Source organism: Podarcis melisellensis (genome assembly GCF_964234715.1).
Source record: "Podarcis melisellensis genome assembly, chromosome: 15".
NCBI lineage: Eukaryota > Metazoa > Chordata > Lepidosauria > Squamata > Lacertidae > Podarcis > Podarcis melisellensis.
The window spans coordinates 35,118,361-35,143,356 of NC_138532.1; the positions used below are offsets into that span (position 1 = coordinate 35,118,361).

Genomic DNA, 24,996 nt, shown 5'->3' on the forward strand with positions numbered 1-24,996 from the left:
TCTTCAGCCTGAATGAGAAGCACTTAAGTTGTCAACTTAAAAACAAGTTCATTTCCCTTTTTGGTACTAAAAACATGGTGAGATCTTTAAGGACATTGCAAGTACATTTCATTGCCTCTCTTCAATTAAACCATCTTTTGCCATGGACAAAAAGCGTCAGCAGAAATGGAATACTGGACAGAAACCTTCTATGAGATGTAATGAAATGACTTGTTTATTTTATGGCATTTATAGCCCAATATTTCCTCCAAAAAAGCTCAAACTGATGTACATGGTCCCTTCCTCCCATCACAACCCTGTGAGGTACATTAGGCTGAGAGGTAATGGCTGGCCCAGTGTCACTCAGTGAGCTTCATGGCTGAGTGGGGATTTGAACTGAGATCTCCTGGGTCCTAGTCTGATGCTCTAACCGCTACAACACTCTGGCTCTTTTCTCTTATAGGTTTTGAATGTATCCTGCTTTACACGGTGACAACCAAATGCTATTCAGAAGCCTGCAAAGGAAGGCATCAAAGCAACAGCCCTGTTACACTGTTGCTCTGCAAGTATTCAGTGGAATTCAGAGTAAAATAGAAAGTAAAACAGATCCTTTCTCTGTCTTCCGGACAACTTTAACTAGTGGGTGGGTCATCCATCTGTCAATCACCATATATCATTGTGACATCAGGTGCCAACTTAAAAGGGACTCATGAAGCCCATCTGAAGGCTGAGCTGACTGACACTAGGAGCCTGCTTCTAAGGAGAAGGCTCTCAGCACTCATCAGCTGATTCCAAGTACCAGGATTTAAACATTAGGAAAAAATGGGGTCACCGGTACCAGTCATGGTAGACCCTTTGGGGAGTGCAGACCCTAGACCAGGCTTCCTCAAACTCAGCCCTCCAGGTGTTTTTGCCTACAACTCCCATGATCCCTAGCTAGCAGGAGCAGTGGCCAGGGATGATGGGAATTGTAGTCTCAAAAACATCTGGAGGGCCGAGTTTGAGGAAGCCTGCCCTCAGTGGCGTAGCGTGGGTTGTCAGCACCCAGGGCAAGGCAAGTAATTTGCGCCCCCTAACCCGTGGATTTGCGCACCCTAACCCTAACCCCCAGATGTTGCACCCGGTGCGGCCAGCCCCCCCCCCTGCACCCCCCATGCTGCGCCACTGCCTGCCCTAGACTCTGCCTGCCCACATACCCTCCAACATTTTTCCAATGAAAATAGGGACGTCCTATTCAATTATTATGATTATAATGATTACTGTGACTACTATTTATACCCCACCCATCTGACTGGGTTGGCCCAGCCACTCTGGGCAGCTTCCAACCTATATAAACACATAATAAAACATTAGACATTTTAAAACTTTCCCATACAGGGCTGCCTTCAGAAGGCTTTGGGGTCAGATAACTCCATACCCTCTAACATTGCTCTAATGAAAATAGGGATGTCCTACCATATCCACCTCCAACATTTCTCCAATGAAAATAAAGGTAAAGAGACCCCTGACCATTAGGTCCAGTCGTGGCCGACTCTGGGGTTGCAGGGGTCATCTCGCTTTATTGGCCGAGGGAGCCAGCGTACAGCTTCTGGGTCATGTGGCCAGCATGACTAAGCCACTTCTGGCGAACCAGAGCAGCGCACGGAAACACTGTTTACCCTCCCGCCGGAGTGGTACCTATTTATCTACTTGCACATTGATGTGCTTTCGAACTGCTAGGTTGGCAGGAATAATGAAAATAGGGACGTCCTAAAGGAAAGTGGGGCATTCCAGGATCAAATCAGAAACCAGGATGGCTTCTGTAAATCTGGGACTGTCCCTGGAAAATATGGATACTTGGAGGTTTTGCTGAAGAAGGCCCACTCATGTGAGAGGCTAACATGGGGTTTCTACAGCTTCTGTTTCCTTCGAGTACCTGCTACTTGCCTTCAGAATGGAGAAAAGACTTTCTACCAATCTACAGGGGAAGTAAGTTAAGCTGGCAGACCTGTCATTCCCCACATTTTCCGTGGATCCTTTTAAAAATTTATTTTAGCCAACATAATACCAATTGTCAATCTTCTAGCTTTTTGGTCCAAAGCTTGACTTTAGTGATGAGAAGCATTTTCTCTGAAGTACTGCAATATCAAATGAATGGCACACAGGCAAAGTAACAAACAAATATTTTTTAAAGCCAACCAAGTCCTAAAACTTCATCCTTTGACACTTCCATTTGAATCACAGTTCCCCTGCTGTACTACTTGAACTTTAAAAGAAAAATCAGGCGCCACCATCCCTCCAATACTTTGCTTTTCCCAAACAGGAGTGTACAGACTACATAGACTATAAGATTTTGTTCGGATACCAATTTGGCACTTCAGCATAGCAGCCCTCAATGACCTGAGGCAGCCCAATTTGACTCAGGGTAAACCTGAGTATGCTGTATGTTTTTTTCCACCTCCCTTCATTATTTGATTTGTACAGGATTTACCCCTTAGCCTTTTATTCTGCTGAAGATATCCCACAAGGTAGCGAAGGTTTACGATCAGCGTTTTCCTTCACATGGATTATTCAATATGACCATCCACAAGAATCTCAATAACTTATCGTTGCAAGCCAACTGAACACTTCACCTAACATAACCTCTTTCCCCTGTATCCCTCGCGTCATACACAATTCAGCATAGAATCCTTCGGAATCAGCTGAGGACATAAGCTTTCTGAGCAAATTTTCCTAATGGTTGAGTAAAAATTAATGTGCCGTCATGAGTCAGTTTTTCAAAGCAGGACCCAGATGTATTCAAACCATTGCACAGTTGTTTAAACCAAACACAGGCTGTGCCCATAACACTGTGTGTAGAATTTAAAAGGCAGTGGTGTTTACAGATGCTCTATCCAATTAATATTTTCTATTTGACTTCCTTTAGTAATGCTTTCTTTCGAAATGTTTAAGATCTTCTTTCTTTCTTTCTTTCTTTCTTTCTTTCTTTCTTTCTTTCTTTCTTTCCCCACTTTGCTGTGCTAAATGTGCATTCTGTAGTTGACCTCTTTTGTAATGATTTATTTTGAAATCCTTAAGACAATATTTTAGTTTCCTGTAAATTGCGTTGCTTTGAATGCATATGTATGCCATGGCTGACTTTCTTCGGTAATGTTTTATTCTGGACTGTTTCATTTGATGTTTTAATATGCTGTGAACTGCTTTGAGGGTTTTTTCCTTAAAAATATAAAGTGGTATAGAACTGACATTAATAATAATAATACTCCTGCAAAAAGAAATCAAATCAAATCAAAGCACCTGACTAGAATGGATGGAAGTAAACCAAAACAAGGAATATGGGATCTACAGAAGTACATGTGATCAGTGTAGCTTTAGCTGATAAAGAACTACTGCAGTGTGTTCGTGCGAGAGTGAATTTTCACTGGAACACAAGAAGAAGCCTTATCCGCGGTCAAACCCTCCGTCTATCATGCTCCGTAATGGATACACTGAGTATCTGACAGCAGCTCTCTAGGGTTTCAGACAGAAGAGTCTAATGATGCTTCTGGTAGACCCCAGCATCCTTAAATGCAGAGCATACAATGTACCACCGAGCCACAACTAGAGGCAGGGGAGAAATTGGATCCGGTTCATATTGAAAGGTGGAACCCAGGTAATTTGAAACAGAAAAACAACCATCCTTCAAAATCCACACTTCTGCACATTTTGCTAAGTGATGTATATGAAATCGAATATGCATGGGGTTAAGCGTGCATACAAGCGCATATATTAATGAATCCAGCTTACAGAAATGCATTATGATATTAGGAGAAAGTACACTGCAAAAGAAATGTGTGCAAAGGTGTGTATGTTAGGAGAAAGTTCCAGAAAGGTGCTGGTGAATTTTCATGCAGGCTTGATTTATATTTTTTAATCACAGCCTCATGTGGAAATGTGGAGAACTGACTTAGGACTTGGAACAAAATGGGAAAACCGAAATTGATTTGCCGATCGCTTGCTAAAATTCACATTGCCCTTTATCAGGCTGGCAGCTCATAGACTCATGTGCTCTAGTTAGCTCCCTCAATACCAGGAACAGTCCCAATTTTCCAAAGCCTACCCCTGATGAACCACTCAGGCCCAGCATCACCCAACACTACCCTGAGAGACAGCTGCCTGGATCTCACCACATTGTCTGACTAGGATGTGAGAGAAGTGAGTCATAGGACCTTAGAACCGGTCATATCTGAGCTCAGTCTCTCTCAGAGCTGCTGTGGGAATAACGGAGGTCTTTGGAGGAAAGGTAGGGTAGAAATATAAATACAAACACATGCACAAGGGTGTGGACTCATCCTAAATGCTGTTGACGGAGGGGCCAGTATTATAGGCTTCTCTGGCTATCCACTGCCAGGCACAGGATACTGGACTAAATGGATTCCATGTGATCCAGCAGCACTGATCTTTTTAACAGAGAATGCTCATCTTAACAATTAGGCCAGGCTTCCTTAAAATCAGCCCTCCAGATGTTTTTGGCCTACAACTCCCATGATCCCTAGCTAGCAGGACCAGTGGTCAGGGATGATGGGAACTGTAGTCTCAAAACACCTGGAGGACTGAGTCTGAGGAAGCCTGAATTAGGCTAAACCAGTGGTTTTCAACCAGTGTGCCGTGGCACCCTGGGGTGCCTTAAATGATGGTCAGGGGTGCTGTGGACAGCACTGGCCTCTGTCCCTCTTCCTTCCTTCCTTCCTTCCTTCCTTCCTTCCTTCCTTCCTTCCTTCCTTCCTTCCTTCCTTCCTTCCTTCCTTTCCTTCCTTCCTTCCTTCCTTCCTTTCCTTCTTTCTTTCTTTCTTTCTTTCTTTCTTTCTTTCTTTCTTTCTTTCTTTCTTTCTTTCTCTCCCTTCTCTGATGCCCTCTCATGTCTCTGCCTCCCAAAGGCTTGCACAACTGTTTACTGCAGCAGTCCTGGCTATAAGCTCCCCAGGTGAATGGTGCCTCTAGGGGGGCCCTCTCTTTGGGGCAAGGGGGGGCAGCTCAGAGACCAGGGGTGGCGGCAGCAGTAGCTGCCCAGAGGACTCCCAAGGAGAGGGGAGAAGAGAGGAGGCTGAGGGAATACTCCACAAGGGAGGGTGTTTGGGAAAGGGTGAGAGGCTGCCAACTTTGCAGGCAAGGACTGACATAACTGGGCTCCTGAGCCCTACAGGGGTGCCACAGAAAGAATGTACAGTAGTTGGTTAAGGGAGCTGTGGACTCAAAAAGGTTGAAAACCTCTGAGCTAAACCATTCATTCCCCTAAGCCAGTATAATCATCATTATCATCATCATTTTATAAACTTCCAGCTCATTCAATATATAGATCATTAAAACCATTAAGGCATCATAAAATTATAAAAACATAAAGTACAGAACAAATGACTAACAACGAATCAAATTAAATCTCTGGAAATGAGTGGCGAAACTCATTGTGTGCAGGCAGCAAAATATCAGAGTTGTGGGTGCCTGCCCAATTTCACTGGGGACTGCGCCAATTCCAAAGTGCTGGTGCCACTGCGCTAAAAAGCTGTGGGACAGTCAGGAGGGCTGCTTGAGATGATCAAAGTCATCTGACCGGGATATAATACTATGCAATTTCAAGAGGATCTGTTTTACTGGATCAGACTTGTGCCTGCATGTATCTGCCAGACTTCTCCCTGGCATGCCATTCTCTCTTCTCCTATGTTTCCTAGCACCCCACTTTCTTCCCCTGCCTCCCCTCCATCAGACACTCTTTTTTGTCTCTCTGCCACCCAGATCTCTCCCCTTTCTGTTCAGCTGCTGATCTGAACATTGGAAAGTACTTAGAAACGAAAGCCATTCCAACTTCCTCCTTCAGCTCTATGTAGGATTTAAAGGATAAGGAGAGTCACTGCTCTGACCATCTCTTGATGGAGACACTGATCAAGGCTGTCATTGCACCCATGGGTGCCATGCTGATGACCTCAGGATTAGGCACTTTTTTGTGGGGGGGGGGAGATTGACATATGTCAGCAGCATACATATGGTAACTATATCTGTTGCTCTGGAGAGTAGGACCCCAACATTAGGAAGTACTTTCGGATGGTAAGTGGAACAGACTCCCTCAGGAGGTGGTGGACTCTCCTTCCTTGGATGATTTTAAGCAGAGGTTAGATTGCCATCTGTCATGCGTGATTTAGTTGAGGAGAAGAAGAAGAGAGTTTGGATTTGATATCTCGCTTTATCACTACCCTAAGGAGTCTCAAAGCGGCTAACATTCTCCTTTCCCTTCCTCCCCCACAACTAACACTCTGTGAAGTGAGTGGGGCTGAGAGACTTCAGAGAAGTGTGACTGGCCCAAGGTCAGCCAGCAGCTGCATGTGGAGGAGCGGAGACACGAACCCGGTTCACCAGATTACGAGTCTACCGCTCTTAACCACTACACCACACTGGCTCTGAGGTTCCTTCAGTGCAGGGGAACAGACTCAATGACCCTCTGGGTGCCTTCCAAGTCTACAATTCTATGATTCCATATGAGACTATAGTTCTGTGTGGTGGTAAATAATCTTATACAAATAAAACAATAAATAGATCCCAGACTTTACAGACTGAAGGACTGAGGTTCCACCCTCTGGCATCTCTCCAGTTAAAATGATAAGATCATCAGTGAAGGTGAAACCTCTTCCTGAGTCCCATACTGAGCTAAGAGGAATCCTTTCTAATACCAGGTCAGACTTTGGACTAGTCACTGTCTTTCAGAATTAACTACCTCCCAGGACTGTTGTAAGGATTGCACCATGTGAGGCTGCCCTTGGGTCTGGTCCAAAGCTCTAGCTGGTGCATAATGCAGTGATAAGATAACAGATGGGGGCACATAGAATCATAGCATTGGAAGGACTCTGATGATCATCAAGTCCAAACGCCTGTTATGCAGGAATATGCAGCAGTCCCATACAGGGATCAAACCTGCGACCTTGGCGTTATCAGCACCATGCTCTAACCAACTGAGCTATCCACCTGGATGGCTGCCAACATATGACCCTATGGATAAAACAACTGCACTGGTAGCCCATCTACTACTGAACCAGGTTCTTGAATTAATTTACAAAGCTCTAAGCAACTTAGGTCCAGGGTCCCTCTGGGACTACCTGAACCCTTATACCCCAGCTTGATCATTGAGAGCATCAGCAAGGGCACTGCTGGTTGTCGCTGGAGTTGGTGAGGCTTATTTTTCATCCAAATCAAGTCTTCAGGGCTAGTGGCCTGCTCCTTTGAAGTGCTCTTCCAGTAGAGATTCAGCAAACGCCTTCCATGATAACCTTCAAACATTTGCTGAAAACTTTTCAGGCTATGCAAACAATTAAGAAAAGAAACATTGTCCATAATAGTTAACTGGTGATCCGTAGGACTTTTATTGCACTATAATTGCTATTCTTTTTTTCTTAACCAAATTGCAATATACAAATATTTTTAATAAATTAAAAAATGAGACTGAGTGGGTGGAAGAATCATGTACATTGTCATGAGTTCCCTGGAGGAAGACGGAAATAAAAATATGGCCTATGAGTTTAGATAAAAATAGTTGCATAAGGAACCCTACAGGGCAAACAAATTGCAGCAGACACCAGAATAAATGGGTCAGGGAGCTCTGAGTTCAAGCCCCACCTCTGTTGTAGACTTACTATAAGGCTTAGGAACATAGGAAGGTGTCTTATAATCAGTGAAACCAATGCTCTGTCTAGCTCAGTAATGTCAACACTAACTTGCAGCAGCTCTCCAGGATTTCAGGCAGGATTCTCTCCCAACCTTACCTGCAGATGTTTGGGATTGAAGCTGAGACCTTCTGCATATAAAGCAGATGCTCTACCCAGAACGGCAACCCTTTGGGAACACCAGTCTTTTCTGGTCTCAGATCTGTACAGTAGAACAATTGCATTGCCTCAAAAGATTGTCTTCTCTGCAATCATGATGTCTGTGGTTGAAGGAGTCCAACAACATATAGTGGACTACAGGTTCCTGCCCCTGACATAAATGACAGGTGTTTGCCTAGAACAAGGTTTCCAAAACTTTGATCTTTGGCTGTTTTGGGACTACAACTCCCATCATCCCTAACCACTAATTCTACTAGCTAGGGATCATGGGAGTTTTGGTCCAAAAAAGCAACCAGAGATCCAAAGTTGGGAAACCTTGGCCTAAAAGAAGAATAAAACCACAAAGACAACTCAAGAGTCACAACAGAGTGAACAGGCTTTTATCTAGAAATGGAAAAAGGCTTGACGATGAAGAGTGTTGGAGAACTTGAAAGCTTGTGACTTTTTTTGGCTGGTCCTATCAAACATGTTGGGACACGGGTGGCACTTTGGGTTAAACCACAGAGCCTAGGACTTGCCGATCAGAAGGTTGGCAGTTCGAATCCCTGTGACAGGGTGAACTCCCATTGCTCGGTCCCTGCTCCTGCCAAACTAGCAGTTCGAAAGCATGTCAAAGTGCAAGCAGATAAATAGGTACCGCTCCGGTGGGAAGGTAAACGGCATTTCTGTGCACTGCTCTGGTCCACCAGAAGTGGCTTAGTCATGCTGGCTCCCTTGGCCAATAAAGCGAGATGAGTGCCGCAACCCCAGAGTCGGCCACGACTGGACCTAATGGTCAGTGGTCCCTTTACCTTCACCTTTACCTTTAACAAAGATGTTGCCCTACTGTGAGTTCTGGAAACATCTAGATGGTAAAACATTTTGAAAGTGCTGTGGGAAGACACAGTGACAGTACGTTGATATGTGGCTGGGTACATGACTGGAGCTGGTTCCTGGAAGAACTGGGAGGTGTTAATAGCATCTGTTCATTGGAACACTGTGATGCAAAGAAGGCTGTTCCAGAGAAGAGCAATGTTCTCAAGACAAACATACAGCCTGGCAAACATATATTCTTTAGGAAAACTATTAAACCATGAAATAGCTAAGGATTTGCATTGTTAATTCAACAAAGAATACAATGATCCCTAGTATCCATTACCTAAGGTAGAGAAGCAAAAGCAAAATGGGAGCACAAGGCAAAGGCTGGAGATGGTGCAATAATAATTAGGACTTGACATTCATACTTGACATTCAGGTAGTTTCTCAGAATGCTTGAAGCATACACATTATCTTGCTGCAATCCTTAAAACAACCCAGCAAGTTAGGTCAGCGTCACTGTCTCCTCAAGGTAGCCAAGGCTTATCTGTGGCCTGCAATTGAAGTTTTTGGAGGTAAAGTAATTTGACCTGAATTTTCCTATTCAGAGCTCACCCACCCAGCATCACACCAGCTCCCCAAGTTTAAGTGGGTCATCATGAACACCCAAGATGCAAAAATATGAATTGATTCTGGATTCAGTGGCAGTGCATGCAGTTTTGGGGTAGTAGGTTAAATTCTTGTGGGATTACACTGGTCAACTCTGGGAGTGGACAGAAAAGAAAAACTTCAGAATGTTCCTCTCAACTAAGGGTCTCTAACTAGAATTCTATCATCTATCTATCATCCATCTATCTATCTATCTATCTATCTATCTATCTGTCTATCTATCTATCTATCATCTATCTATCTATCTATTTATCATCTATCTCCCACACTTCATCCCAAAGGGGCTCAAGGCAGTAGACCCATCAACAATAAAAAAGCACTTTTAAACGCATTCTAAAACCAGTTAAAAAGCATTCTCTCAACCAGTGATTTCAGGGTTGCTAGGAACAATACATTTTATCCATCAAATTCCTTTCAAAAGTCAACAATGAGGGAGACACACACACACACACACACACACACACACACACCACCACCACCACCGAAGAGGACACTGAACAAATGTTGAACCACCACCAGAAAGGCCCTGTCACAGGCCAGCACCAAGCGGGTAGCCCCCAGAGGTGGCACTATCAACAAGGACTCACCTGTCAATCATAAGGTCTCAGGTAGCTGATATTGGGGAAGGTTGTCTTGCAAGTACTTGGATGCCTATTGATGTTAAGTGCATTGCTGCCAATCACATTAGGGTGTTATGTGTATTTAATATCTAGTAAGTAAATAAGTGTGTGTGAGAGTGAGAGTGAGAGTGAGAGAGAGAGAGAGAGAGCTCTTCTTTCTGACAGCAATCTCCATGAAAAGCATACACACACTGCAATGGAGTATTAGGATTGCGAATAGACGCCAGTAGAGCTTTTTCTTTTTCTATACAAGTGGACCATTTTTGCGGAGTACATATAGAAAGAAATGGTTAAGACTGCCCCTCCTCATACTCTGCCATCTCAATAGAATAAAAATCACCCCCTGAACTAACAGCCCAGACATAATTGACAGTAGCAAATTTGTAACTTGTGTATTTTTTTAGGCATTTATTTTGAAGCAACACCTTTTGAAACAACCTTTAGGACTGCAATTCTATACACCAGGTATCTTCAACCTTTTCGGACCCAGGATCAACTTCTAACCCAAACAGGTATTTGCAGACCAGACCCATTTCTTAACCTTTCACCATATTTTTGCATGGCGGTTATGTTCCTATGGCGACCAACCTTGGATCAAGCCTCAGCCCACTAGTGGCTCCCAACCAACCTGTTGAAGACCAGTGATGTTCACGCTCACCTAAATTAATCTCCACTCAGCTCAGTGTGGGATTAACTCCCAAGTAAACACATCTGTTGAGACAGAAAAGTGTGACTGTCTAATCAAACTTATAGTCAGCATTTCAGGATAACAAGGTTCCAAAGATAACACTTTGGTGTTTGGCGAGTGCCTACGCCAAAAAAAAAGTGCTAGATTGGGATGAAAGCATTATTAAAACTTCTCTAATTTGTCCATTTCTCGAATTTAAGGGGCAACTTTGAATATTTTACTTCTAGCTCCCAAGCGGAGAAGCTATTTGCATTGCCTCCCCATCCCTTTGCATAGGTACTGTAGCTCCTAAACTTCCGATAAAATGAGTAGGTACTATTTGGTATTCCTGCATCTTGGGCAGAAATGCCATTTGTGCAAACAGCTGCAGGCACGTCTGTGTGCAAAACATGAACTCTCTGAATAGAGAGCATGCTCTGCATGCAGAACGCCCTCACTGTCTATGGGTACAAGGATCTACAGTCCCAGGATTTGACTTGAGAGCACAAGAAGAGTCTTGCTGGATCAGGCCAAAGACCCATAGAGTCACTGTTCTCACAGTGGCCAACCAGATGCCTTTGGGAAGCCCACAAGCAGGACATGAGCACAACAATGTTCTCCCCATCCTGTGGCTTCCAGCAACTCATATTCAGACACATTGCTGTCTCTGACAGGTAGGAAGCCTGGGACCTTTGAGACAGCCCTGTGGTTTGCCTGCCTGCCAAAACAGCTTGCTTCCTGAACTGTATTTCTGCTGTGTACAGAGACCAGCCATGAATTAAACCTATTTGCCATAAGGAAGAGAAATGAAACCAAGAAGCAAACCTGCAACAGGTCTTGAACCATTGCTCAGAGATATAGCACATGTTTTTTCCCCCACATAGAAGGAAGATGCTCTACAACCCTTCCCTAATCTAGAAGGATTAGTAGACTGACTTGCCTGTATAAATGCAGCTGACCTTCCAATGCTCATTTTAAATGGAGTCTGCCCTATCCAAGAGCCTTGGAATACCTAATAACAAAGTCTCTGTGTAATGTTTTCTTGGGTCTTTGTATTATGCACAAATTAAGGCCCGTCCAGCTTTAAACACATACATAAATTGACATGCAGCCTGACATCCTGTTGATTACGGTACTTAATATTCCACCTTTCCTGCCTATTCTCACACTACACACTTTACCACCCCCCCACCCCCCAGTTTTCTCCTGAATGGACCTACCTGATGCTTAGCAACTTCGTAGTTATTTTTGGAACCCAACCATCTTTCCCAAGGCGCTCAGCCCTAGTCAAGCGAGGTTTCCATTATGAGAGAAGCCTCAGCTCTCCTACAGTCCTGCAGAATCTGTGCATCTTGGACAAGGAGGGAAATTTGAGAGGGATGGAAGGGACGGTAGTGAGTGAGAGAAAGGACAACACTGAGATGTTGTTGTTGTTGTTTTCCTTATGGTCCACCTGATGATCTCCGCAGCTGGTTGCCCAGGGAAAACATGTTGGTGTGTGAGGAACATAAGAACCTGCTTTCTACTGAGTTGGGTCCATCTAGCTTGTTGTGGGTCCATCTGTTTAGTCTGACTGGCAGTGGCTCTCCTGTCCCAGCCCTAGCTGGAACCGCCTGGGGATGAGCATGGACCTTTCTGCAAGCAAAACAGGTGATCTACCACAGAGCCAAGGCCCTAAGCAATTATGTTTTTATTAACTAAACATAGAAGAGAGAGACAGAGGACTACAAAGGCAGGAGTACATGAGGGTAGAGGAGACCACTTTTCCCATACAACCACTCTCACCCTTCCCAAATAAGAAATGAACCCTTCCTGTGACTACTACCCCTCATTCCTCTGCTAGCATCTTATACCCAGGACACAGTTTTAAGAACAATAATCTCTTTCCAAGGTAGAAATCCGAGGGGTACATTTTTCATGTGACACCTAAGCCTTTCCCTGAAGAGCAAAACCTCCCAACGCTAGAAGATGAATGCCAATTGTGGAAGAGAGACTTCTCTTAAACCCAAAGCTCAAGCCACACTAAAGAGAAGGGGGCTCTCTCCCTACTCAGAGGAGACCCATTGAACTCAACAGGCATGGCAAACTTAGGTCCATTCATTTCAAGATGGTCTACTCCGAGTAGGACCAACATGGGAAGCAACCAGGGGGCACTGAAAAGGAATCACATTCCAGATTTTTTATTATTATGATAATCTTGTGGCCCCTTCAGAAGAACCAACAGCTTGCTGTGGCTTCCTTGCTCATGCTGATTTTATGTAAGCATCTTCCACACCACACACGGTAACCAAAACCCACAGAACGGCTCTCACTCTGCTCCCGAAGACGCCGCTCACACCCAGCCCTGGAGGGGAAGAATGTCAGCGGCCACCAACACAGCAGACCCAAGCCGGATCAACTCCATCGCTCCTCCGCCACCCTCTCCAGCGCCTTTTTCTCGCTAACAGGTCTCTCCTCGTCAGGATCTCTCCCACCCTCGCCTGTCCTTCAGAAGCAGCTACAGCAGCAGCAGCTGCTGCTGCTGCCCAGAGCCGTCGCGAGCCCCCGAAGCCAACCTGCTCGCTCACCTCCACCGCGGTCCTCGCGTGCCCGAGCGAAAAGCATCGCCGTGCGCTGCGCTCTCTTGGGCACGTTTGGAGAAGGAGCCTTGCGCGCACAGGCGGCGGCGGTGCGCCGAGGAGGAAAAGCAGGGCGGGGGCGGTTGGGTCTTACCTTCCAGGCAGGCGGCTCTGCTGCTCCTACAGGTCTGGATCCCGCCGCCTCCTCAGACCTCCCTTCCGTCGTGCTTCCCCCTCTTTCTCCGCGTCTCTCCTTGCCTTCTTTTCTCCGCCGCCCCAAATCTCTCACCCGAGGGAGAGAAAGAAAGAGAACCCGCGCCGGCCCCCCAGGGGGTCTCCAGCAACCTCCGCATAAAACCTCCCTTTTCCGAGGGACAGCAGCAGGGGAGGGACGGAGGGGGCGCACAGCTTGCTCCAGCTCAGGTGCGCCCAGCTGGTCCCCACAGGTGCCCGGCCGGTCCCAAACGCGCTGCGCTCCGGGACAAATCTACCCAGCAGGTGGCCATGGCAGACGCCGGCCCCACCCGCTTCCGTGGGGATGGGGGGGGGAGCGGCGACGCACCTTTGCCCAACGGCAGCTCAGCCACCCAGCACAAGCTCCTTTCCGTGGAAGCTTGGAAAGGGGGAAAGAAATTCTGTTCTAAACAGCCCACCCACCCCCGGCGTGCGCGCTTTCCAGCTCCTCCTGCCTCATCTCGCCCACGCTAAAACTCCAGCACGAGAGGAGGAGGAAAAAAAAAGCAGACGGCTGGTCCTCGTGGTGCCTGGACGCCGGGGTCTCACAGTAACCCGTTCCTTGCCAGGCATCAATCACCAACCTTGTCTGTAGATCCCCCCCCCCATAACCTCTGCGGAAATGCGAAAAAGGAGGGGAGGGTCGTAGCTCAGTGGTAGGGCATTTGCTTTGCATGCAGAAGGTGCCAGATCCGACCCCTCCCCTCCCCGCATCTCCAGGTAAGACTGAGAATGTCCTCTGTGCTTTGTATGTTATGATTCAAAGACCTAACAATATGATACCCAGAGGCGTTGCTATTGAGGTATATTGAGACCCTGTATATGGGGCAAACGCTCAGTTGAAAACGTTCAATTGTCAGCTGCCTTTGTACTGACAAGTCAGACCACAAATCCTTCTAGGGAATGGCTGCAGCTCAGTGAGTAGAGTATCTACTTTGCATGCAGAAGGTCTCATGTTTGACCCCTGGTGTCTCCAGGTGGGGTGGGAAAGACTCTCTTCCTGAAACCCTGTACAGCCGGTCAGTGTAGGTGATACTGTGCTAGGTAGACAGATGGTCTGACTTTCTCCAAGGCAGCTGCCCACATTCCAAAGGATTTGAAAGCACACACATACACCAACAAGGAGATTAGTAGTTGCAATCTGATTTCTATCAGTCACTGGGTGCTTCCAGACCACTGCTATGTTGTGGTGTGGTTCAATCACCTCTTGGGAAACCCAAGTCATGCAATTAAAGCTGGTTGCTCTTCCACCTTCCAAAAACCAGTCTGACTTTTTGCAAGATGGAAAGTGATGGGGGAAAGTGTGTGATACTTCTTGCTTGATGCATCTAACCTCCCCACAAACAAATCGGGATCATTCTCAGTAAAGAAGTCATCTAGAGGCAACCTGTATTCCAAGATCCAACATAGAATCATAGAATCATAGAGTTGGAAAAGACCACAAGGGCCATCGAGTCCAACCCCCTGCCAAGCAGGAAACACCATCAGAGCACTCCTGACATATGGTTGTCAAGCCTCTGCTTAAAGACCTCCAAAGAAGGAGACTCCACCACACTCCTTGGCAGCAAATTCCACTGTCAAACAGCTCTTACTGTCTGGAAGTTCTTCCTAATGTTTAGGTGGAATCTTCTTTCTTGTAGTTTGGATCCATTGCTCCGTGTCCGCTTCTCTGAAGCAGCAGAAAACAACCTTTCTCCCGCCTCTATGTGACATCCTTTTATATATTTGAACATGGCTATCATATCACCCCTTAACCTCCTCTTCTCCAGGCTAAATATGCCCAGCTCCCTTAGCCGTTAGCAGAATACAGTGGCACTTTTAATTCCCTTGATCTAGATGCTATACTCCTATTGATGCAGCCCAGAATTGCATTGGCTTTTTTAGTTGCCACGTCACACTGTCAAGTTTGTGGTCAACCAAGACTCCTAGATCCTTTTCACATGTACTGCTCTCAAGCCAGGTGTCACCCATCTTGTATTTGTGCCTCTCATTTTTTTTGCCCAAGTGCAATACTTTACATTTCTCCCTGTTAAAATTCATCTTGTTTGTTTTGGCCCAGTTCTCTAATCTGTCAAGGTCGTTTTGAAGTGTGATCCTGTCCTCTGGGGTGTTAGCCACCCCTCCCAGTTTGGTGTCATCTGCAAATTTGATCAGGATGCCCTTGAGTCCATCATCCAAGTCGTTGATAAAGATGTTGAATAAGACCGGGTCCAAGAGAGAACCCTGTGGCACCCCACTAGTCACTCTTCTCCAGGATGAAGAGGAACCATTGATGAGCACCCTTTGGGTTCGGTCAGTCAGCCAGTTACAAATCCACTGAGTGGTGGCATAGTCAAGACCGCATTTTACCAGCTTTTTTACAAGAATATCATGGGGCACCTTGTCAAATGCCTTGCTGAAATCATCTTCCCCGTTGAACCATGGTATTATCATTTTTGTTCTTATTTGTACTGCTCCTTCTGGAGAATATTCCAGCCAAGCTCATGTCTATTCTTGAAACCAATGCAGAACAAACAATTAAACAAATGGCATACAGTGCAAACCTATGAATGTCTACAACGACTTCATTGACTTCACTGGCTGTTATAATCAAGACTGGAGATACATCTGCAACTGTCCAGGCTCATGGGACAGAGTCTCACAACTAAAATACTTTGCATCACATGCTTAGAAACATAGAAAGCTGACTTACATTGAAGGAGACCATTGGTTCATCTAACTCAGCATTGTCCACACTGATTGGCTGTGGCTTTCCAAGGTTTCAGGCAAGGAAACTTTCCTAACCACTGAGTGCAGATGTAGACCCCTTACTCATGAGCTAACTCTGGGGTCATTGATCTCTCAGCATTGGAGAATATGGGCACCAAAGCGTCTGTACCTCATTGCTCTTTGGTCTAGATCCAGACTTTTTGGTGCCCATGTTCTCCAATGCTGAGAGATGACTCTACCTCATCCTTTGACAGCTCCACAGGTTCTCCAGCAGGTCTCCCACCAGAGGGGCCCTGAAGGGGATTCTCAGCACTGTCTGTCAGAGACCCTACCTGCTCCTGGGGATCTTTGATCTGTGGGGTGTCTGGTTCATCTTTAGAGGATTCCATGTCTGACACCAGGTTAGCGCCAGGTATGAGAGAGGGGAAGTAGAAACCCATTTGGCGTTCAGAAGAATGGGACCCTCTGGGTCACTCTCACTTCATTGAACAATGCAGCTAGTAGTTAAATAATAATTTACAAAATATAACAGCTACCACTGCCGTTACTTGTCACAGTAAGCTTCCTATCCCTAGACTGCAAATGACTGTTCCACCCAGCCAGGAATATTCCTGAAAATGCTTCTCCACTGCAGCTTCTGATTAGACCCAGACCCACTTAGTTTCATCAAGCTTGCTGCATAATTTGCTTTCAGACAACACTTTTGGCTCAATAACCTATTCCTGCAATGTGACTAGGAACTAAAGTGATTTAGAAATGGCATGCTGTCCAACATTTCTCAGATGAAAATCAGGGCATTCTATTCTACAGCAGGAAGCTTCTCCTGTTTCTGATCTCTGCACATACATAAATGTCATATACACATCTACATCTGTCTTAAAGCTTCTCCATGAAAACTACCTGATGGGATTATTGTAAAGCAAAAATGTGTGAGGGAAAGGATCATGCACAACATCTTCAGCAGATAAAGGGAATGAAATAAAATTGTAGCTGTAAGTTGCTTTGAGTCCCTCTCAGGGAAAAAGGTGGTATATAATACTAATACTAAAATACTAATACTAATGGAAACTGTGAGAATGTTCAGAAACATACCAGAGAGTAAATCCTATTGAACTCAGTGGGACTTAGTTCTCAGTAAAAATGTTTTGGATTGCAGTGTAAGGCTGCACAATCTTTACTCAATAACCTGGGAGTAAGCTCCATTGAATACAATGTGGCTTACTTCTGAGGAGACTAAATAAGGCCCAGTATACCTGAAGGAGCGTCTCCACCCCCATCGTTCTGCCAGGACGCTGAGGTCCAGTGCCGAGGGCCTTCTGGCAGTTCCCTCATTGCGAGAAGCAAAGCTACAGGGAACCAGGCAGAGGGCCTTCTCGGTGGTGGTGCCCGCCCTGTGGAACGCCCTCCCATCAGATATCAAAGAGATAAACAACTATCTGACATTCAGAAGACATCTGAAGGCAGCCCTGTTCAGAGAAGTTTTTAATGTGTGACATTTTAATGTATTTTTAATCTTTGTTGGAAGTCGCCCAGAGTGGCTGGGGAAATCCAGCCAGATGGGTGCGGTACAAATAATAAATTATTATTATTACAATAAAGGAATCAACACTCCAAGCGTTTCCTAAGAAATGGCTGGCTGCCGAAGCATTTCAATTAAAGAATTTAAAGTGGATTGCTGACCTTTTCCTTCAAATTTATTGGAAGGGCTTTGTATGTCAATCACCATTTCCTTCATTTGGTGCAGGAATTTCATTTTCACTATAAACAGGTCTCCGTTTTTGCACCTACACACACACACACACACACACACACACACACACCTTTTAATTGTTCTCCAAGATGTGGAGGGGATGAAAAAGGAAAAATGGGACATTCCAGGATCAAAACAGAAACTGGGATGGCTTCTATATTTCTGGGACTATCCCTAAGAGATCGGAATACTTGGAGGGTCTGAAATGGTTCTGTACATGGCAAAGCTGCTGGCCTTGCTGGATGGAGGACAGGATCCGTTCTGGGCAAGACCAGCAGAGAAAAGAAGCTGAGAAGAACTGACTAGTTTCAGTTTTGTATACAGTTGGGTAGCAGCAACTGCTACCCAACTGTTGCACTGCTAAGTAAAGTTTGTTCCTTCTAATCCAGTCAAATACTAGAATTTTACCACCAGGAGATTGCTAAATTTGATAGCGTAAGGACCACAAACATAATGATTAAAGTATATATATTTTGAAGAAATCCCCAGGATCTGGCCTGAGTAAATGGGGAGTGATCACCCGGCTGAAATCAAAACAAAGTGATCAATGCATGTAAATTGGGAGTGTGCTAAATAAAACTTTATTCTCCCCTCCTTCTGTTTTTCTGTGTCTAATGCTCGATTAGACACAGGAAAACAGCTACATTCCAGGACACCAGTTGGGCACATGTCAAGCTGGTTTCTCTTTGAAAACACACAGAGAACATAATGTCTTTCTGGCAGCCTACTGGAAACCAAATCATTGTTTGAGATGTGGGATCAACCAGCATATCTTTTTGAAACAGTTTGATTTTGATAAGCATGGGAGAGGTGTGAGTCGGCTGCAAGATTTGGTCTACACCCTGATTCAAAGCTTCAGAAACCAGTCCACCTTGATTTGTGGCATTTCATAGACTGCCCAGTTTGGCTTGGGCTCCATCTGTGACTGTGTTGCCTCTTTCCCAGCTCTTCACAATTACGATGCTTTTCCCTGCACAACATTTCCCCTGTTTTGATAGAATATTAAATTTGCAGTCACACTAGCCTCACAAGGAACAAACCCTGGCAAATTACTGGCAGATAGACCCAGGGTATTTTGTGCTGGGCACCATTAAAGTTGATTCTTGAGTGGGAAGAACAATTAATACTACACAGAAAGCAAATCCTATCATCACCATCATTTCCCCCCTCTTATTTCTCACATAGAATCCAAAACAGCCTAACACATCTGCAAATGTAACATCAAAATAGGATACAATCACTACCACTGATTTTGAGCTTGACCTGTTGCTCACAATGAAGCTTTGCTTCTGTATTCTCCCCTCCCTGTCCTTAAGCTTGGAGACATATGTTCTGCTTTTGTAAAGCTGCTTTGTCCCCAAAGCTCTAGGATTGGTTGATTCTTGGTAAACTATTCCCTCTGATTACAAGCCAGACTTGTCAGTTGTGAAGCAGCTCTGCCTCCTGCTCTCCTCATCCCAGAACTAGAGACATAAGTTCTGATTTTGCCAAGTTGGTTTTTTTTAGGTGGGGTGAATTAAAAGGGGTTTTTTGTTTTTTGTTTCCAGGTAAAATTATTCTCTCTGATTGCAGGTTTGACCTGTCAGTCACAATGGAGCCTTCCCTATACCCTCTTCCCCCACTTGGGCTCATGGTTTCCTCTCCCCCCCCCATCAACCTACCCTGGAGCCATGACATTATGGTAAGCTTAAAGGCATTACTTTTTCTTTCAACTGATGCTTGTTTGCAGCATTGTTGTTTTTTTGAAACCTGGATCACTGAGGAACCACAAAGCTCTTCAGAAATCAATTGATGTTGCCTTCTACAGATGGCACTTTACCTGTCATGAATGTGTGGTTCTTCTGAATGCCCTCCTTGCCCTCCAACTCAAGAGTCATCCTAATATGTTGCACACTCCATGTCTTAACACCATCATGTAGGAAGCAGTACAGTAAAACGGTCACCTCTGTGCACCGATATATATCCTCTGTATATCAGTATGTTGACACCAGTTTCCAGCCCCTCTCGTTCTAAAGACTACCTAAAAAACAAGCTTGTTCTGTCTTCCATGCATGACAGCCTTTTAAATATTAGATGATGGCTATCATCTCTCAGTCTCTTATCCAAGCTAAACATACTGTATATTTATCACTCAAGATTCTGCTCAGTGTTCTGACACTGAAGAAGTCTTGACATGTGATGACAGAAGATGGGGACTTTTTGGTGGCAGCACCTTAGCTGTGAAACTCTCCTAAGGATAGTGTGGACTTCATTGATGGCTTTTATGGGCAATCCAAACATTTTTTTTAAAATCATAAATCTTTTAATAGTATGTTTGACTCTGTGGTCTGTTTTAATTTTGTTGAGTTTCATAGTAGTTTTAATATTCTCCTTTTTTATTTTCTTTAACAGTTGTGAACTACACTGGAGCCTCTTATGGGTCAGGAAGGAAACAGAAGGATCTGCAAACCAAGATGCTAACAAATTAAGAAATTTAAAAGTTATGCAAAACTGGGAATTCCAAATGGAACACATTTGCTTTGGTAACAAGACCAGCTCATCTGAATTTCCAGAATGTGGGGTGAAATCCTGAAGAGCATTTCAGAAGCTAATTTCAACCAAAGTTGGGCAGGTGTGATATTAGATAGGAAATAAACAAATGAGAAAGCAAACCACACCAAGGCATTGATTTAAGGCTTTCCTTTCTTCCAAAGAATATATTGTCATGTACTGGTTTTCAACAAATGGAATGGAAGCTGATGTATAATAGGTACAATAAGGCATGTCATCAGTTGTCTTAGCTTCAGATGCCATATGGAATCACAATGGATCCTTCTAAGGAAAGATGCCTCATAGATTGCATATTTGGTTTCAAGGTTGGACTTGTTTTGAGTGAGCAATACATGATCATTCTAAGCTGCTGAATGGCTTATCTCATATCTATTGGGGTTTTCTCTCTGTGTGGATTTTGTTTTAGTGAATTATTTATTTCATTCATTCATAATAGTGTGGTGTGTTTTTTTTCTTGCCAAGGTCTTGTGCAGTGCATCAGTAATCAGTCATTGCCCATCCCTGCTCCTTTGCACTCATCTAAATGCTCTCTCCCACTTAGCTCTATGGAAAAGAATGTACAGGGAACCTTCTGGTTGCAGATGAGAATGCTGCTCATTGAGAGTATTGTTGCCTGTTCTCTGAGGTCTTGCAGAGAGTCTCTGTTAGTGGCCTCCCATGTTTCAGATGCATGACTCATAACAGCTAGAAGCTGTGCATTCAATGTTCTGGGCCTAAGCCTGTGGAACTCCCTCCCAACTGAAACAAGACAGAAACCCTCCTTGCTAAGCAGCAGGTATATGACTAAGACACTCTCGTTCCAGCAAGCATTTTAAGTACTGTAAGTGATAACTTTGTTGTTACTTTATTGTCCCATTTTCTGCAGATTGTTTTTATGTGCACCAATTAGAAAAGCACATTATTAAGCAGTTTACAAATGCCTTAAATAAATACAGTGGTATCTCGGGTTAAGTACTTAATTCGTTCCAGAGGTCCGTTCTTAACCTGAAACTGTTCTTAACCTGAAGCACCACTTTAGCTAATGGGGCCTCCCACTGCTGCTGCACCGCCGGTGCACAATTTCTGTTCTCATCCTGAAGCAAAGTTCTTAACTCGAGGTAATATTTCTGGGTTAGCAGAGTCTGTAACCTGAAGTGTTTGTAACCTGAAGCATCTGTAACCCGAGGTACCACTGTAATGATGATGGTGCCTTTTTCAGCAGGGGTCAAGGAAGTCAGAACCATGGACAGCTCACTTTGGCCCTGCTGGCTGGAACAAGCAGGCAGGCAGGCAGGCAGGCGAGGGCTGGCTGGTGACACACTGAGGTTGTGGGAGACAGTATCCCATTTGCCCCAATGGACTAGCCTCCACTGTCCTTTTTGCTCTGTCCCCCTGTAGAATGATTTGCTTCGGGGTGGTGGTGATTATCATTAGAAAATCAAGAAAGAGAAAACAAATCATGAAACTAACCAGTTGGAAAATTCCAGCTCTCTGTTTCTCTGCAAACAGTCTTCCAGTATCCTCTCATTGGAAGTGGGAGAGTCTTCCTTTTGGTCCTCCTCTGGTTTGGGCTGACCCTCTCCATGTTGTGCTGTCAGCCTCATTGGGCAGAAGAAAGGTGGCTGTTCCCGGGAGAAGCTCAAGTGTTTCAGGACAACATCAAAGGCAGCAATGCGACTCTGAAAGAAATGAGACGGGAAGTTAACTGCACAGCTTGCACCAGCTTATAGTTTATTTAAAATAAACTATCCCCCCCCTTATTATTCATGCTGCCCTCCTTCTCCACCCCCTCCTTTACAAAACAACAACAATTAATTACTTTGCAATAGCAGGACGAGAGCGAACCACTGCAACTGTGCAGCAGATGTTTGGAGAGTCATAAAAGCTCGATGCTACCAGAGTATATTTGTTTGTAAATGGCCCACATTTATGGATATGGCCTCAGCTATTTACAAGTCATAAGGAATTATTGCTGGAATGGCATTTTATTTGCTTGCTTTGTAAATGTCACATTTGGAGAGGTCGTGCCAGTCAGGGCTTCATTACAACAGAAGTTGGTGCTGAAATTTGGAACTGGGGGAGCCTTAGAAAAGCTGCATTTCCCAGGCTTCCCAGAAAGCAGTTTTGGAGAAACCCACAGTAGTACCTCAGCATTAAAGAGGAAGCCTTATTGCTGCTGCTGCTGCTGCTGCTGCTCCATACTTTGGGTATGTACCTTTCTTTATACACTTTGATTTGTATATTGTGTTTTATTATACACCATGTATGTGGGTAGCTCAATTCTGTTATCATTCATTGGTTTTATGCTTTGTATTGTATTTTCAGCTGATGAAGACTATCACAAAACAGTAGTATCATTCCTGTGATGGCCTGGGATTCAGACTCGGAGGCTGAACCTGAGGAATCCCAGCCTGCACAGGAGTCCCCGCCTCCAGAACCAGCTGAGCCGGGGCTGGGGCCTGAGCCTGAAGGGTCCTCACCTGTGCTGGATCCTCAGGTGCAGGCACCAGCTGAGTCTGCTCTGGCTCCTGAGGGGATGGAGGACCCATTGCATGCAGGTGCTCCACTCTCAGCCCCGTCAGGGGAAGCTGAGGTTACCCCTGGGTCCGGTAACCCTCCAGCCTCCCCTGAGCTGCAGAGGCTCAGGTCAGAGAGGCGGTGGGAACTAAGTTTCCCCCGGGGGAGTGCTCGCCTCTAGGCCAGGAAAGGTGACTCACCTGTGGACCGGGGCCGCCCTATGCCTCGGGGCAGATAAAAGCCAGTCAGGCCCAGTCCCAAGTTGCGGGAGCAACATTGTTGGTAGCCTGTTCCTGTCCGCACCCTGTCCTGCTCTTCTGCCAGAGTTCCTGACCTCACCCGACTCCCTGCCTTGGACCCAGATTTAGCTTTGATGGACAGCCTCCATACCTCACCCTCGACCTCGGACTGGATTCAGACCTTGCCGCACGGTTAACCCTTGGGACCAGCACAATTCTGGAAACACTGTCCTTGAGACTTTTGGGACGTCTTCCATTGAAACGTTTGATAAACTACTGAGAAAACATTTGAGACTTTTGAGATGTCTTCTGTTGAAACCTTTTAATAACCATTGTGAGGCTGACCTCTGGTGCCTATCTTGAACGTTCTGTGCCACTAGTCTGTTACATTGTATATATGAACTCTAATAGATTTATTTCTACCTTTTGAATGATATCATTATTCTTTTATATATGCTTTCACAGTTATTAGCCTACATGGTGTGTCTATATTTCTGTGACTGCTCCATGCTTAACAGAAGACTCTGTTGAATCCCGAACGCCTCTGTGAAAGATTATAGGCAATGAACGAATTTAACGACTCTTCATCACTGTGTGTCCCCTCCAGCAACTATTATCCTTTGGTAGGGACAAGAGAGAAATCCACTTTGGTTCATATTTAAATGTGAATCTACCTAATTCACACTTTCTGAAAGAATACGCAAGCTGAAACGCAGACATCCTTCAAAATTCGTGCTGCTCCAAATTTTGCAATGAGATTCTCCAGCCAAGTAATATGAAAGTGCATTTTAAAAGTACCTGTATTCATGAAGACAATGTACAAACATACATTATTTGGGGGGGGGGGGAATTGCTTTGCAAAAATGTGTATATTTAAAGTGCTTGTAAAAATGTGCAGATTAGGAGATATTTGCAATAACATGTTAATGAACATCCATGAGGACTATGCATTGGTACATTGACTCTGAACCTGGAGAGAACTAGACTTGATTTATTTATTTTTTAATTTTATATCTCACCTTTCCTCCCAAAGGAACCGAGGGCAGCAAACAACAACAAGTGATGGAAACAATAAAAAACCATTAAAAACAATTCCAATATAGAGGCAAGCTGTGAAAGATCTTGGCTTAAAAGACTTCTTAGAAGAAGAAGGTCTTCAATAGATGATGAAAAGAAAACAGAGATGGCACCTGCCTAATACCCAAGTGGAGGGAATTCCAACTATCCACAACACTAAAGGTCTGATTTCTACATTGTGCTAAAAAGGAACGAAAGACACTCCTGATAAGATGGTGTCTGCAAGAGGCCCTCATATGCAGGACACAGTGATTGACTGGGTATATGACAGGTGAGATTATTTTTCAGGCATCCTGGTCCAAATTTGTATAGACCTATCAATAAAGATGGTTGGATGAACATTCCTTCATGGCATTGGGACCATTGGGTGCTCAACAAGAGAGCTAAGATAAAATATTTCCCTTACTGCAGCACCTCCAAGATGTATACAGGGAAGAGGATTTTTATTATTATTATTCCTTTCCCATTTAATAATAATAATAATATAATTCATTATTTATAACCCCCCATCTGGGTATTAAGCATTAAAAAGCTTCCCTAATTCACATTTTTCTGAAACAATGCACAAACCAAAACACAACCTTTCTTCAAAATTTGTGCTTCTCTGAATTTTGCAAGACAGTTCGTCCGCGGCGTAATACGTATAAAAAGACATAGACTGCTGGAAAGTGTGTATATCATACAAATGACAAAAATGCATTATATTAAGGAAAATTGGTTTGCAAAAGTGGTGGGTATTGGGGAAAATTGCATGTAAGTGTGTATATATTTAGAGAGATTCACACTCAGATGCTGATGAATTTTCATGAGGACCTCTTTTTAAAAAAACA

The 24,996-nt window shown here is 44.6% G+C and overlaps 1 protein-coding gene across 4 annotated transcripts in view; it reads right to left on the minus strand.

The window, feature by feature from the left end:
- CALN1 (calneuron 1) overlaps positions 1–24,996 on the minus strand; it is a 138,070-nt gene that overhangs the window by 79,036 nt on the left and 34,038 nt on the right. The window contains exon 3 of one of the 4 annotated variants that reach the window (XM_081890675.1): positions 21,804–22,012. In XM_081890675.1, coding sequence (XP_081746801.1) covers positions 21,804–21,937 — 134 coding nt within the window. In that variant the 5' untranslated portion in view covers positions 21,938–22,012. Of the gene's footprint in view, positions 1–11,773; positions 11,793–13,120; positions 13,222–13,265; positions 13,809–21,803; positions 22,013–24,996 lie in introns of those variants that run through there. The other 3 variants (XM_081890676.1, XM_081890677.1, XM_081890678.1) reach the window with 3 other exon arrangements.